The sequence below is a fragment of the Elephas maximus genome, chromosome 1 (assembly GCF_024166365.1).
Source record: "Elephas maximus indicus isolate mEleMax1 chromosome 1, mEleMax1 primary haplotype, whole genome shotgun sequence".
Taxonomy (NCBI): Eukaryota; Metazoa; Chordata; class Mammalia; order Proboscidea; family Elephantidae; genus Elephas; species Elephas maximus.
In genome coordinates, this window is record NC_064819.1 from 126,280,844 (window position 1) to 126,298,059 (window position 17,216).

General features: G+C 37.6%; 1 protein-coding gene across 4 annotated transcripts in view; it reads left to right on the forward strand.

Annotated features, from left to right (window-relative positions):
* The window catches only part of PHF3 (PHD finger protein 3), a 97,178-nt gene that overhangs the window by 29,692 nt on the left and 50,270 nt on the right, over nucleotides 1-17,216 (forward strand). Inside the window, exon 2 of one of the 4 annotated variants that reach the window (XM_049894970.1) lies at nucleotides 13,941-14,080. The exons of the other annotated variants lie outside the window; for them this stretch is intronic. Within the exon in view, the coding sequence (XP_049750927.1) occupies nucleotides 14,071-14,080 (10 nt within the window). The 5' untranslated portion in view covers nucleotides 13,941-14,070. The remainder of the gene's footprint in view (nucleotides 1-13,940; nucleotides 14,081-17,216) is intronic. 4 annotated transcript variants of the gene reach the window in all.

Sequence of the window (17,216 nt, forward strand, 5' to 3'; positions counted from 1 at the left end):
TATGTGATGCAATAGTAATAATAATAAATTCTCAACAGCGTACTTAAATGAACGTAGGGTTTTTTCTTCTAATATCCCTCAGTGTGTATCCCAGTATAAGCAGTGTTACAGGGACCAATATAATGGTCTGACCTAATCCCAGGTAGATTTTAGGTTAGCCATCAAACAACCTGTCTTGGATATAATTTCTCATACCAGATTTTCAGTGTATTAATGTGAAGCAAAATTTTCCTTAAAAAATGATTTTGGAGTTTTTTTCTAATGCATAAGGGACAGGAGAAGTCTCATAGTTTCAGACATAAATGAAGATAATTTTGGCATGGATAATTATCGTTTTATGTCATCGTTGGTTGCTGTCAAGTTGGCTCCAACTCATGGCAACTCATGTACAACAAAAGGAAACATTTCCAGGTCCGGTGCTGTCTTTACGATCCTTGGTATGCTCTGAAGTCCATTGTTTTAGCCACTTTTCCCATTAAGAAAGACTGAGAATGGTCAAATTTTCAGAGTCGCTTTCAAATCCTTTTTTAACTCAAATTTAGCTGATTTAGAAGAATAAGCTTGGCTTCTGGGTCCTGATTTTATGCAGAGATGTGAAAGAGAAGTGTTTTTAAATCCTTTGTTCTGGTACATTTTGAAATATGTATGTTCATTGTTCTGTGGTATTGTATGCATTTTCTCACCATCACTTTCTGCCTCTTCCTTTCTTCTAAGCTGAATTCCTTGTAGCCTTACTCTTTATCCTCAAAAAATTCCCCAGAATTAACTGCTTAACTAAATCTGTAATCAAAATTTATTTTTATACTCTGATCTCAGCTCAGAATTTAAGCAAGTTATCCTGTTACATTAGTATGCACTAATTTAAACATGGTTGATAACCCTAACAGTTTCAAAACTATTCTTATTATTAAAAGAGAATGTGTTCTAATACAAATGATTCTGCAGTTATTGTACATTTATATATTTTAACATGTTTTTGGTTGCCATTGAGTAGATTCTGATAGTGAAGTAAAAAAGTTTATGGCACTATGAATAATGGGCAGAAAGACCTCAAAATTCTGTGACTTTGTAATTTGGTAAAGTATGTTCAGATAGTGAAGTAAAAACGTTTTATGGCACTGTGAATAATGGACAGAAAGACCTCACTATTCTATGACTTTGTAATTTGATAGAGTAGGATTCTGTAATTTGATCATTGTTTGATTTAGAACTAGCTTGATCAAATGTGTACTTATTTCTTAAAATCATAGACTGATATTGTATAGTAGATATGCAAAAGTTGATATTTGGCTTATTTATTAATCAACTTTGAGATGGTTCTTGAACAGCTTTTTAATCTGTAAAATAGTGAATTATTATGTTTTGAAATTTAAAAATAATTTGGTATAAAGAAAATCAAGGACCCAGGAGCAAACATTTTCTTGACCTTGGTTTTGATCTTCTTTTCTTTTGTCTAGTTAACCATATGGCTTTAATTCTTAAGTTTTTCTTTTTCACTTCCAGTAGAACAAAGAATGATAAAATCTCTAAGCTCTTTATTCTGCCATATTTTAAAAATATTTTATTGCATTTTTGGTGAAAATATACAAAGCAAAACATGCTGCCATTCAATTTCTACACATAATGTTCACTGACATTGGTTACGTTCTTCATATTGTGTCAACATTCTCATTATTTCCTTTCTAGTTGTTTCATTCCCATTAACTTAGTTTCACTGCCCCCCAAACTCCTCATCTATGCTTGAGAGTAACTGTTGTCTGCTTGATCTCATAGATACTTTTTTGAAAAGAGATCAGTACTCAAGGGTGACAGTCTTGACTTTTTTTTTTTTTTAACTTTTGAGCTAACCTGCTATTTAATTAAAAGGTGGCTTCGGGGGACAATTTTGTTTCAGTGTTTAAAGAATATCTTAGAACGATAGTCTCAGGTATTTATCTGGTCTCAGTGGGTCCAGTAAGTCCGGATTCTTTAAAAATTTGAAGGCTTCTCCCTTTCTGTGAGGATCTGTCTGTTGTGTCCCTGATCTGAACGTTTGGTAGTGATAGCCGGGCACCACCTAGTTTTTCCGGTCTCAGGGTAGAGGAGGCAGCGATTCATGGAGACAGTCCTGTAGTCTTGTTTCTTCTTGATTCTTGGGTTTCCTTCTCTTTTACTCCAGTGGAATAGAGGCCAGTGGTTGTATCTTAGATGGTTGCTCATAAGCTTTTAAGACCCCAGACACTACTCACCAAACTAGAAGGAAGAACTGTATTATGCTAATTGACTGAATTGTCCTATGAGACCATGACCCTGTTTTCAAACCAAGAAAATACTTGTATTTTTATGCAGATAACACATGCCTTCTTCGTTTGTTTGCCAACTGCACCCCCTCTCCCCATGAGCTATTTTCGTAAGTGCACTATCCTAATTTTTTTTGTGTGTGTGTGATAGACTTACTTTGTTTCACACAAAGCCTTCCAGGTTCACTCATGTTCTAATATGATTTGTAAACTCATTTTTCTTCATGGCTGAGCATTATTCCATTGTAGGTATATACCGTATTTTGTTTAACCTTTTATCCATTCGTGGGCTATGAGATTGTTTCCATCTTTTGTGCTATTGTGAGTGAACATAGGTGTGCATATATGTCTGTTTATTCTAGTAGAGAGAGTATGTATACCTAGGAGTGGAGTACTCTGCTGTATATTCAGAATTTTAACTAAACATGAATTCTGATTTAAAAAATGTAAGATTATCTGCAGGTTTTATAGGTGATCTTAAGGATGGATGTGGCTGGTTTTTTTCTGGAGGATTAGACTGACCACTGCCCAGGAGAGAGATTACTTTGTTCTCAGGCTCTAGCCCTGCTCCACGTTCCCTATCCTAGAGGTGGGGTGTACCTGTCAGCCAGAGGAACAAACTTTCATAATTTTGGGACAGTGGCAGAACCCTATTGTTAGAGAAGTAGGAAAGTCTTGTTACTTGGATTTCCCCAAATCCTAGACCTAGGCATCCTCAATCTCTAGCTGCCCATTTCCCATTTCCTCAACCTCCTGACTGGACCCCAGAACTTCCTTCCCTATTTTAGACCTCTTTCTTTTCCTGCTCTCTGTTGCTGTCATGGATTTGGTTCTCATGGGTCCTGTGACTCACTGGGTCATCTTGACTCAAAATTTTTGACCTTGATTTTAGTGAGGATTAGGTTCAGTTGGGAGTGACAGAAAACCCCAGAAATAGTGCTATGAAGTGAGAAATTTATTGTCATGTAATAGCTCAGAAGTGACTGAGAATTGGTATGGAGCTCCACTGCGTCAAGGACCCAAGCTCCTTCTACCTTACAGTACCATGTATGGCCACTATTTCCAGATTTACCTCATAATTTGAGATGGCTGCTCCAGCTATCTAATGTGGATTTCAGTCAGTAAAAAAAGGGAAAAAGAAGACATGCCTTCCTTCTTTAAGATCGTATCTTTAAAGTTACATATGTCATTTTACCTTATATCCCATTGGCCATAGCTTAGACAGTGGCTATATTTAGTGGTAGAGTAGATTGGAAAGTGTAGTCACTATTTTGGGTGACTGCTTACCCAACTAAAATGCAGAAATTCTAATGAATGTGTAAGAATGGCTGAATGGATATTGGGTAACAGCTAACAGTGTAAAGCTCAGTTTCTGTAGTTCACTCTGTAGAAAAGGCCGGGCTTAGTACCTCATTCTTGGTGAGTGAACTCTAGCTCATCCTGGGGAGGGGGGGAGGTTTGAATACTTGGCTTGTTTTCAGAGTTGATCTTACTTCACTGGACTTTTCTAGACTGCACATCTATCCCCAGCCCCCAACTAATGGAACTTGGGCCTCAGTTTATAAAATTCAGGTGTCTGTTTGTAGAGCATGATCATATGCTCATATAATAAATTCTAGAGGAACACTGAAGGATGTGTGGGGGGGGCTCAACGTTGCTACTTGTGAATCTGAGGCTTCATTCCATTAAGGTAATAATAGTCTCCAAACTTTTTTTGGCTGTATATACTTATCAGTGGAAACCCTGGTGGCATAGTGGTTAAGTGCTATGGCTGCTAACCAAAGGGTTGGCAGTTCGAATCTGCCAGGCGCTCCTTGGAAACTCTATGGGGCAGTTCTCTGTCCTATAGGGTCGCTATGAGTCGGAATCGACTCGACGGCACTGGATTTGGGTTTTTTTTTTTGGTTTATACTTCTCAGTAAGATATTTTTGAGCATGCACCAATGCTTGCATACAAGTATTTATATGCTTGTCTTGCTGTACTAATATGTTAATGCTCCTTATATAACACAATGGAAACCCTGGTGGCGTAGTGGTTAAGTGCTACGGCTGCTAACCAAAGGGTCGGCAGTTCGAATCTGCCGGGTGCTCCTTGGAAACTCTATGGGGCAGCTCTACTCTGTCCTATAGGGTCGCTATGAATTGGAATCGACTTGATGGCACTGGGTTTGGTTTTTTTGGGGGATTTTTATATAACACAATAAGTATTTAAAAATTATGGGCTATAGATGAAATGAATGATTAGTTATGCTTTTAAAATTAATAATTAAAATTATTAGTTCTGTAAGAACTTTTTTTGAAATGTACCATGATTAAATGTTTCGTTAATTTTTGCCAAATTTGTTTTATCGTGCTGATGTAACAGTCTTTTACACGTCTAGTTCTAAGTTGAGGTTTTTTTTTTTTTAAATGATTTTAATGCCTGTCATATAGCTGAAAAATATAACTCAGCAAAGATACATGTAACACCTGTTGTGGAAAACAGTGTGGCAGTTTCTCAGAACACTAAAAATAGAACTACTGTATTACCCTACAACTTTGAGTATATATCCAAAAGAATTGAAAGCAGAGACTCAGATATTGTACACCAGTGTTCACTGCAGCACTATTCATAATAGCCAAAAGATAGAAACAAGCTAAATGCCCATCAACAGATGAATGATAACAAAATGTGGTACATACATATAATGGACTACTTACTCATCCAGTAAGAGAAATGAAGTCTTCATATGTGCTACAGTATGGATGGAGCTTAAGACATTATGCTGAGTGAAATAAGTCAATCACAAATGGGCAAGTATCGTATGATCTCAGTTATGTAAAATGACAAGAAAAGTTAAATGTATAGATACCAAAGTTGATTAGTGTTTACCAAGGGCAGGTGGGGGAGGGGGCAGGGAATGGGGATTTGCTTATCGAGTACTGCATTTTGGTTTACAGCATTGGAAAAATCGCATTAAGGGCAGGTTGCAAGCTGATTATTGTAATTGCTGTCAATAAGTTGTACACCTGTGAAAAGTTAAATTGACACAAGTTGTGTGATAGATGTATTTATAGCAGTGCCCCCGAAAAAGAAAAATAGAGTAACTGCTGAGGCTGATTATGTACAACTAAACACCTCACGGAATTTGGTTCTATGATTTGGAGATTTAGGGTCATGGTTTCATGGGACATCCCAGTTAATTGGACTAATAACATGTTCAGTGCTTCTGTTCTACCTCCTAGTTTGTTGTGTAGTGCCTGTGGTCTTACAAGTGGCCATTCAACACACAGCAGTTGGTCTCTATTTGCCTAGAGCAACAGAGGAAGGAGAGTCAGAAACAGGAGGAGGAAATTGATGTGTGGCTAATTGCCTCTGTGAACAGCTGCATCCTTTGCCATGAGACCAGAAATACTGGATGGTGCCCGGCTACCATTAGTGAACATTTTGATCAGATACTGTAGAAGAATCCTGATCAAAAGGGGTAAAAAGCAGAACAGAATTTCAAATTCTCATGGAATCCAGTCTTTCTGGAGCCATGGAGGCTCGATGAACCCCTGAAACTATTGCCTTGAGATAATCTTTAAACCTTAAGTCAAAAATATCTGCTGAAATCTTCTTAAAACCAAACAGTAGTTTAACCCTGTAAAGAATATCTTTCTTGAGCATTGTGCTCTTAAGTGATCAAATTGACAACAGCAACTCAAAAGATCAGAACCTTAGGAGGCGATGAGTTTCTGTTAATGGGGGAGGACAACTCAGAAAAGGAGGGTGAGAATGGTTGTATAACTCAAAGAATGTAATCAGTATCACTGAACTGTACATGTAGAAACTGTTGAATTGGCGTTATTTTTACTGTGTATATTCTCCACAACAACAAAAATTATGTAAAAAAAAAAGATGCATACATTCAAAGGTGAGAAATTCACTGTTGTCTCTATTTACTAAGTCAATCTTAGTTTTTCAATCCTATCTATCAAATACACAAGATTTATTTCAGCTTAGCTGTAAAATTTCTATTGTCTTTCAGTGTTTAGATGTTCTTTTAAACAAATAGAAAGCTGTTACTTTCAAAAAAATATTAATGTTTGAGTATAAAACTCAATCTTATTTTTGGAAAAAATTTAAACATGTTGAATTCTGTTTACAGGTTTTCAGAGTGCCCAGATAATATTTATTGATGCCATGTCATTGTTAGGCATAAAACATTTCTAGACATCCGTTTTCTTAGTAACAGAATTGTTTTCTTAGAAAAGCAGTTACTTTTCTTAAACCAGTTGTCATCCAGTTGATGTCAACTTATGGTGACCCCATCGTTAAAATGTCATCTTTATCTAGAAGGGATAGATAAATGGTGTTTTTTTTTTTAAGGTGACATATCACTGACAGCTACTTACAATGGAAAAGCCAGCATGTTTACAACACTTGCCTTATTGTAAAACAAAAAATTTGTAACTCATTCTTAAGTATAACCACTCTTTTAAGGACTTGGCTGTGAATTAATGGAAGACCTCTGTCTGGTATGAAGATTTTAATAGTCACTTCCCATTTCGTTGAAATTACTGTAAACGGTCTGTTGTTTATGTATATTTTTAATATGAAAGGAACTGTACTGATGATATCCTGTAACGATATAAAATGCTGAAGGGAAACTACTCAGCTTTATGAAATTCCCACTTCTTCCTCAGAATCTCTCTTTTTTAGATAAATGGTGATTGATAAGAATCCTGCAAGGGTACTAGTGTCAGTCTGATCAAGTAAATATTGGTAAAGCTTAATTTCTTTTCAGCTTTTAGAAAAAAGTTAATATAAATGATGTAATACTTTTTTTCCTGGACCCAAGTTGGCTACTAACCAAAAAGGTCAGCAGTTTGAATCCACCAGCTGCTCATTGGAAACTATGGAGGCAGTTCTGCTCTATCCTGTAGGGTCGCCATGAGTCGGAATTGACTCGATGGCAGTGGATTTGGTTTGTTTTGGGTGGGGGGGAACACAAGTTGATTGTCTTGTGTACCCTTTTAGGTATGCACATCCTTTTAGGAAACCTGCTTAATGTATGCTTAAAAATCAATGAAAACTGTTGAAATGGTAGGTATCTCTTGAAATGATACCTTTTTCATATGCTTTTTCACCCTAATTTTTCTGAACATCTGATAAAAGCCATTTTCCCTTGGGTTAATTCTGACTGATGATGACCCCTTTGTGCCAGAGTAGCACAGTGCTCCATAGGGTTTTCAGTGGCTGATTCTTCAGACATTACATCACCAGGCCTTTCTTCCCAGTCACCCCTGGGTGTACTGAAACCTTCAACTTTTGGTTAGCAGCTGAGCATGTTAATTGTTTGCTCCACCCAGGGACTCCCGAATACCACATACACTTTGACTTTTAAGCTGCATGAAATCAGGAAACTCCTGGTAAATGTAAATGGTTACAACGCATTTAGAGTGCTAACATCATCCTTGACTTTATTTTAGTTTCTTACCTGTATTTTTCTTAGTTTTTAACTCTCCCCTCCCTTCTCCTAGCCTCTCCCCTCCCTAACCCTTCCTTTTTTCCTTCCTCCCTCCCTTTCACCTTTCTCTCCTTCCTTTTCCCGAATCCATCTCCCTCCTTATCTCCCTCTCCCTCCCTCCCCCTCTTCCTCATTACCTTTTATTGTACATACCTTTTTAAGCCACTTTATCACTTTATATCTGTTTTGGAACAAAGTAGCCTGTAAATAAAATATGTGCTCTTTGAATACCTGATTCAGGGTATCTTGTACTTTAACTTTTTTTTTTCAAGTGTTCTGAAAATTTTAAAACATAACCGTTAAACAGAAAGAATATTATACTCATATTTACCCACCACTGAGATTTGACAGCTGTTAATTTTTCTATTCACTGCATCTGTTTATCAGTTGATCGGTTCATCCATTCCATCCATCCATCTAGTTGATCTTCAGCACGCAGCTCCAAAAAAATGACTTTTGCATAATAACAATACCATAACCACACTTAAAAAATAATTTCCTGATATTATCTTATATCTAGCCCATATTTAAATTTTACCATTTGTCCCCAAGATGTTATTTTCATCTGCTTTATTCAAATAAAGATGCAATCAAAGACCAAGTATTGTATTATATTTCTGAAATCCTCCCCCACATCCTTGACCCATGATGATAAGACCAAATATCTTCTAGAATGTGCCGAGTTTTAGATTTTTAAAATTGTTTCTTTGCAATGTTACTTGGCTTGTTTTTTTATTCCCTTTATTTTCTACAAATGGGAAGTTAGATTTAAAAGCTTGATTAGATTCTGGTTAAACATATTTTGGCAAGAATACTTTATAGGTGAGGCCCACTGTTTTGTATTGCCTCACTTCAGAAGGTCTAGTTGTCCTACTGCTTTGATATTGGTTGTTCACAGTTAAGGTGGTAACAACCACATCTCTTCCTAAATTATTGAGAATAGCACATAATCTGTAGGGATATAACTTTTATAGCATGAAAATACCTAGTTCCTTATCAGCCTTTCACCTGTTCTGTGCATCCGATGATGATATTTGCTGAAATCAGTTATTTCATTAGTAGTAGCACAATGATAATTTTAGAATTCTGTCTTGTCTTTTTTACATTTATTTGCTGACATTCCTGTGGTAAAGAAAAGTTTTCCCTTGTTACCTGGTTATGCTGACCTATATAGTTCTTACTGAAGAGGCTGATTAGCCATTACCCATCGTCCTTGAGTTGATTCCAACTCGTAGGGACCCTATAGAACAGAGTAGAATTGCCCCATAGGGTTTCCAGAAAGCAGCTGGTAAATTTGAACTGCCGACCTTTTGGCTAGCAGCTGAGCTCTTAAGCACTGCGTCACCAGGGCTGCATTAAAGGGAAAGAATATACAAGTTTTCAGAGTAAGGACTTAGTGAAATGATCACATCTGGTGCCAGTAGTGGCAAATAATTCTTGGCTCTTTTTAAATTTTTATAATGGGTTCATGGATTTTTAAGAATATTTATTAAATAATGAATGTATTGTGTTACACTCCTTTTTCTTTTTACTTAGAATCAAAGTACTTTTAAATGTATGCGCTGATTTAATTTAACATCAAATTGTGTAAGTTTTTGCAGAGAGAATTATGTAGATAGCTGTGGTAGAGTCAGAATACTTCTTAAAATACTTACTGATTACTTTTTTTCATTCAGAGAATAAATTGTTTTAATTTTGGCCACAGACTAGGTTTTTCTGAGTTTTCATAGGTACAATTTATAGTCAGTTTCAGTAAAAAGATGTTCTGATATGCATCTTCACAAAAGAACATCAGATAGCTTGGAAATTAACTGATCTGTTGATACAGTTTGGTGGAAACTTTCTTAGTTTAATTGGCTGACAAAACTGCTTTAAATAAAATTTGATACACAGTGGGGCAGGAGGAGAGAAGTCAAACAAATGACCTTAGTTAAATGGGTGGGTAACATTGGCTTTAAAATAGAAGCATCTCATCCAAGTGTTGTTTTGGGAAAATAATTATTCCACTTAAGTTAATTCCCTAATAAATAGTTTTAAAAATACATTTTATTTCAACCATTTTGAATGAGCCACTTTCTAAAATGTATAAGATGGCGCTTCCTTTTTTTCAAACAGTATGCTCAACATAATTTAGCTTTTTACTGGTGATTTAGTCATTTTCTGAAATAAATTATTCTTTATTAGTGGTATCCTTAGGTACTGTAGGGAGGGCTTTTGATCCCTTTGTTAACTGGGCCTGAACAGTTTATTCATCTTTTTATAATAATATCCTTGGATCTTTCTCAAACATCTACTATAGTCCTTCCATCTTTCTAATTGAAAAACCAGGAAACTGAGATTAGAAATATGTGAAATAAAAGTAAAAGGTATACTCTTATGAATAAAGGTGTGTGTGTGTTTAAAACACATGGAAAGAAATAAACCTTATTAAAGTTGTTTTTGTCTAAGTGCTGCCAGTTACTTGATTTTCTTTGAAGAAGGGCTCCTAGAAGTTGGAATCTTAAATGAACTTGATAAGGGATCACCCAGTCCCAACCCAGTCCCATCAGCACCCAGAGAATCTTATTGAAGAAAAAGTATTTACTGACTTCTAAACCTACATTGAAGCCCTGTTGGTGCAGTGGTTAAGAGCTATGGCTGCTAACTGAAAGGCTGGCAGTTCAGATCCACCAGCTGCTCCTTGGAAACTGCTCTGTCCTACAGGGTCACTATGAGTCAGAAATGATTCGACAGCAACGGGTTTGGTTTTTTTTTTTTTTTTTAACCAAAATTGGAGCCCTGGTGGTATAGTAGTTAAGAGCTTGGCTGCTAACCAAAAGGTCAGCAGTTCGAATCCCCCAGCCACTCATGGGAAACCCTGTGGGGCAGTTCTGCTCTGTTATAGGGTCACTATTGGTCAGAGTTGACTTGATGGCAGAAAATTTGTTTTTTTTTTTTTTGTTAAACTTATATTAGAAGGGTGCCCTGGTTGTGTGCAGTGGTTAAGCACTCAGCTGCTAACCGAAATGTTAGTGGTTTGAATCCACCAGCGGCTCCTAGGGAGAAAGAATGTGGCAGTCTGCTTCCATAAAGATTGTAGCCTTGGGAACCATATGTGGCAGTTCAGCTCTGTCCTACAGAGTTGTTATGAGTCGGAATTGGCTCTACAGCAGTGGGTTTGGTTTTTGGTTTTTAAACCTATGTTGGAGTCCCTGGGTGACGTAAACTGTTAAGCATTCGACTACTAGCTGAAAGGTTAGCAGTTCGAACCCACCTAGGGGCATCTTGAAAGACAGGCCCCGTGATCTGTTTCTGAAAGGTCACAGCCTTGAAAACCCTATGGAGCAGTTTTACTTTGTACACATGGGGTTGTCATGAGTCGGAATTGACTCATTGGCAACTAACAACAACAAACGTACATTATGGGATGGTATGAGATGTATTTTATTATACATAAAGTTTCTTCAAGACTAAATACATTAAAATTTATTTTTTCTCATGAAATTACTGCTGATGTCCCTTAGCGAGATATGTTTAAAATAATTATCAGAGTTCTATTCTTGTTTTCCAGTTCTAGTAATTCTCTTGTATATTCCAAAGTTATTGCTCTGAGTGAGTTGACTTTTTTTTACCCCCGTATCAAGGACCATATCTTTTTTTTTTATTGTACTTTACGTAAAGTTTTATAGAACTGACTTATCATTAAACAGTACACGTATTGCTTTGTGACATTGGTTACCATCCCACGACATGTCAACACTCTGCCTTCTCGACCTTGCATTCTCCATTACCAGCCTTCCTGTCCCCCTCTGCCTTCTAGCCCTTGCTCCTGGACTGGTGTGTCCCTTTAGCCTTGTTTTGTTTTATGGTTCTGTGTAATCCTTGGCTGAATGAACCTCAGGAGTGACTTCATTACTGTACTAAAAAGGTGTCCAGGGGTCATTCTCTTTGCAGTTTCTCCAGTCTCTTGTCAGACCAGCAAGTCTGGTCTTTTTTGTAAGTTAGGATTTTGTTCTACGTTTTTCTCTAGCTCCGTCTGGGACCCTCTGTTGTGATACATGTTAGAGCAGTCAGTGGTGGTAGCCAGGCACCATTTAGTTGTGCTGGACTTAGTCTGGTAGAGGCTGTGGTAGTTGTGGTCCATTAGTTCTTTGGATTAATCTTTCTCTTCTGTCTTTGATTTTCTTCATTCTCCCTTGCTCCTGACAGGGTAAGACCAGTGGAGTATCTTAGATGGCAGCTTACTGCAGATGCTACTCAGCAAAGTAAAATGAAATTTTCTTTGTAAACTATGTTCTGCCAATTGAACTAAATGTTCCCCAAGACCATGGTCAAGGACCATATCTTTAATCTCTGTTTAGTGTACTTGATCAAAGTTCCTTTTAGATAGAGACTATCAGTTATACACTTGAAGAGGCTTTAGTTCCTAGGTACACACTGAAAAATTCTACCAGTTGTATTTTCCTGAGTGAGCAGCTTTTTATTTGTTCAGTTGTGCAGTGTTGGGGGATTTCCTTCTAACCTGTGCTTTCCGTACTGTTAGCATTTTAATTCAGTTCTGCAACTACTGGATGGGGTAAAACAAAAAAAACAAACTCATTTTGTTCTACATCATCGCGACCCTATAGGACAGAATAGAACTGTCTCATAGGGTTTCCAAGGAGCAGCTGCTGACCTTTTGGTTAGCAGCCCATCTCTTAACCACTGGGCCACCAGGGCCATCTGTGATGGGGTGGAGGCAGACAATTTAATTCTATTTGTTTTGATTGCTAAGAGTAACTTATTGATTACTATCCAGTTGAATAAGGGGGTCCTAATCTCTTGAGATAGAAACTGGGAGGAATGAGATATTGTATTCATTCACACATTTGTTCATTCAGTTAGTGCTTAAGACGGAGCAGTGTATGTTTCAGCTGCTATTTTAGGCACTAGGGATACTTCAGAGAGCAAATTTGATAAAATTCCAGCCCTCATGGAGTCTTCTATTTAATGGTTATGTATAAAAACCAAATCAAATCCGTTGCCATTGAGTCAATTCCAACTTATAGCGATCCTATAGGCCAGAATAGAACTGTCCCATAGGGTTTCCAAGGAGCGGCTGTTAGATTTGAACTGCCAATCTTTTGGTTAGCAGCCTAGCTCTTAACCACTGTGCCACCAGGGCTCTGTGGTTATGAATAAGACCATTAAAAGCTTTTTCCTGGACTGTTACAGATTAGGAATGTTAATTGTTTAAGCATTTCTTAACTGAAAAGCATGCAGTCTTCTGAGACCTCTTTGATCTCTTGTGCCTCTGGTTTTCTCCTATATTTGAGTAAAAGTGAATAAAATGTTGTAAACAAAGCACCTAATTGGGAGCTGATTCTTTGGAATATGAAACTCAATGAAACATAATGGTAAGATACGTATTATAAGAGGGTTGAGTTGCTTTTTTTTTTTAACCTATTCCTGTTTAATGTTAGCATGATGCTTATTAAATAGCATTACAGGCATCACAACTTACATCAGGATTCCACAGTTTTATATGAGGTATAATGATTTGCTTTGGCATAAAATTGGTTGGTCCTGTTTGTTCATTTAACAAATATTTATTGCATATATAACATGCACCAGACTATTTTCCAGTGTTGGGAAGATACAGTGGTGTATGAAACAAAGTCCCTGCTCTCCTGGAGCTTAGAAGTTTAAGAGCATAGCATGTTTGGTTGCTTGTTGTAGGGGAGTGGGGGATGTTTTAATTTATTTGAGATGAGATGGCCAGGCCAAGCCTTTCTGTGGAGTAACATTAAAGAGCAGCAGCAATCTCAGAGATGTCTAGTAGCTAGCTTTTTGCAGATTCTGGGTAAGCAGTGTACATTCCAAGCAGAGAAATAGTAAATGAAAAATATACTAAGTGGTAAATAGTCAGTCTTTCTGCCAGATTAAAGCAGTGCACTATTAATAAGTAGTTTTAGTATCCCCTAGTCTTGGGTTTATAATTTTTCACACAATTATTATAAGTCTGTAATTGGTGAACTGTGTTAATAAACTATGAGACAATGATTTCCCTATGTGCCTATGCACCAAAAACAGAAAAATCTAAGAACTAAAAATAAAAAAAAAAAACAAAAAGCAATCCTTGAAACACTAAGCAACACCCTCCCCCCCGCCCCGCTTTCATATCAACAGAGTATATATCTTGTCATTGTAGGTTTTCCAGAGTTGGCCAGTGGGTAGCCAAGTGCATCTTATCTGTACCTGTTTTCAGAAGCACAGGGCAGAGCTAATTCAACTGAAAATTTGGAATATGCATTCCGATACTTTCTTTGATTTCACAATAAATGGTGCCTGGTAGGTTAAAAAAATATTTTGGTACTTTTTTTTTTAAACTGTATCGTGATGTCCTATGTTTAGATACTCCTTTTGTGAAAATGGGGCCCTGGTCACGTAGTGGTTAAGCATGTGGCTGCTAACCAAAAAGTCATCAGCACTAATCCACCAGCTGTTCCTTAGAAACTGTGTGGGGCAGTTCTATTCTGTCCTGAAGAGTCACTATGAGTCAGAATCAACTCAACAGGAACAGGGTTGGTTATTTGGTTTGGATTTATGAAATTAGGTTACCATCTTTTGAGGTAAAGTTTCCATTGCTCCATTTTCTGTAGGGATGGTTTGTAGTTATATGATAGTGTATCCACTGTAAGATTTAGTAATTCTTTGTGAGGTAGGATTTAACATGCCTTTTTGTTTTGTCTGTAACTGGTAGAATTGAAAAGTATAAAAGTATATCCTTTTATCAGAACCTTAAAACCTTAAAATTTAATTTCAGTGTCACTACACATCTTTAATATTAATTCATTAATGTATTTATATCCCTCTGTTCTTTTACTGTTTATAGCAGAACTCCTTGAAAGAATTTTCTGTGCTGTCTATCTTGCATATCTCTCTTCCATTCTATATTTGCTCCTACCACTCTACAAGATCGCCAGTCACTATCATGCTTCAGATCCAGGGGCCAATTTTTCTTCTCCATATCAGTGACATTTAACTCAGTTGATCCCTGCCCTTTGAAATGACTTCCTCAGTCCATCTGTTGTTTACCACTCTCTCAGTTATTCTCCCACCTTCCTGGTGTCTTTCTCTCAGTTTCTTTTTATACCCCATTTGTCTGGCCTCTAAGCATAGGAGGGTCCCGGGGCTCAGATCTTGGATATATATTTTTTTTCTATTTTATTTTTGTTGTTGAGAGTGTACACAGCAGAACATATACCAACCAGTTCCACAGATTTTACGTGTACAATTCAGTGATAGTGATTGCATTCTTCGAGTTGTATAACCATTCTCACACTCCCCTAGGTTTCCTATTTAATCTTTCTAGTTGCTCTTGGCAGTTTGATCCCATATAAACCCATCGCCTTCGAGTTGATTCTGACTCATAGCGACCCCATAGGACAGAGTAGAACTGCCCCGTAGGGTTTCCAAGGAATAGCTGGTGAATTTGAACTCCTGACCTTTTGGTTAGTATCCGTAGCTCTTAACCATTGCGCTACCAGGGCTCCAAATAGATAGCTTAAAAGAGCATAATTTTCAAGGCAGACGTTATTTACTAGTTAAGCTAAACTGTTGACTGATTTTAAGATGATTTCAGGGGATATTTTTGGTTTAAGGTTTAAAGATTATCTCAGAGCAATAGTTTCAGGGATTCATTCAGCCTCCATAGTTCCAGGAAGTCTGGGGTTCAGGAGTATTTGAAATTCTGTTCTGCTTTTTATCCCTTTTGATCAGGATTCTTCTATAGTATCTTTGATCAAAAGTTTCAGTATTGGTAGCTGGGCACGATCCAGTTTTCTGGTCTCATGGCAAAGGAGGCAGTTGTTCATGGAGGCAGTTAGCCACACATTCCGTATCCTCCTCCTCCTCCTTACTCTCCTTCTTCCTCTGTTGCTCCAGGTGAATAGAAACCAATTATTGTGCCTTAAATGGCTATCTTGGACACCTTTATTTCTACTCACTTTCGTGGTGATATCATCCAGTCTCATGACTTAAAAAAAAAATTCAATTCCCAATTACATATCTGTAGCCCAACTACTTGCCTGAATTCCAGACTCCTGTGTTCACTTGCTTTGGACGTCTACTAGGCTTCTTAAGTTTAATGTTCAAAATTGAACTCTTGAGACCTACCCTCTCCCCGCCTTTACCCCTCCCCTAAGTACTTGTTCTTCCTGCAGATTTCCTCATCTCTATAAATGGCTTTCACTTCCACGGTAGTCTTAGCCACTGTATCTCTTACCTGAATCATTGCTGTAACCTATAACTAACCTTTCTGCTTCTGCCCTCCAGGGCTTCTTGCATTCTGTTCTCAAAACAACACCCAGAATGATCTTTCAGCCTGTGTGTGCTAGGCACTACATGTAAACCCCATTGCCGTTGTGTCAATTCCAACTCATCGCAACCCTATAGGGCATATACATAATACATGTAACAACCATGAACTTCTTCAGGTTCTGAAGTTTATTGGGAAGTGTCTGTATCCCTGACAGTGTGTGCTGCCCCAAGACAGGGGTCTTTGTGTACCGATAGACCCTGGTAGTGATTCTGGGGTATAATTAATGGTACTTGATATGTAGCATTAACATTTAGAGGAAGCTTGCGGGAAGCAGACAAGGGGAAAAAAAAAATTCATACTGCCTACCAAAAATTCAGACACACTGAATGATTCAGTTTGCTTCCATTAATGAAAACACATGGTAAAAAAAAAACCGACAGTCAATGCAGAAAATAACTGGGTCACCAAGGGGTTAAAAAATTAGATCACACCACCTTTGTACTCAGAGTATTCTGTTAACTTTCCATTTCCTTAGAGAAAAAGTCTTTCTGGCCTACAGGACCCTAGTTAGTCTTCCCTGGTACCTCTCTGATCTTATTTGCTGCCCACCCCTACCTTCCCTTACTCTACTCCAGCCATGGACTTGCCCTGTTCCTATTCGCAAACACCCCAGGCATACTCCAACCTCTAGGTCTAGACATTTGATGTGCCTTCTTACTGGAAAGCTATTTCCTCAGAACTGTTCCCACAACTTGTTCAGGCCTTTGCTTATTTATCACCTCAGGAATTGCCATACCCAGGCTGCTTCTAGCCTACATAGCGCCTTTTTGGAACTTAGAAAGAGGCACCCATTTCTTCATGTGGAAGAAGCCCTGTGCCCAGGTACATAGCATGGAGAACAGAATAGGGCCTGGATTTCAGCCTCCACTTTTCCCCTTGGCCAAAAGCACATGTGCAACAAACAACAGATAGAACTGGCCTTGGCTTTCTCTTTAAAATGACAAATCTTTCCTCATTCTGTCCTTTGCATTCCCTATTACTCTTTTATTCGTATGATTTATCATCTAATGTGCTATGTTTTTACTTATTTTTGTCTTATTAAAGCGAAGCTTCATGGTAATCGATTTTTAAAATTTTCTTTCATGGAGAACTTAAAACATATAG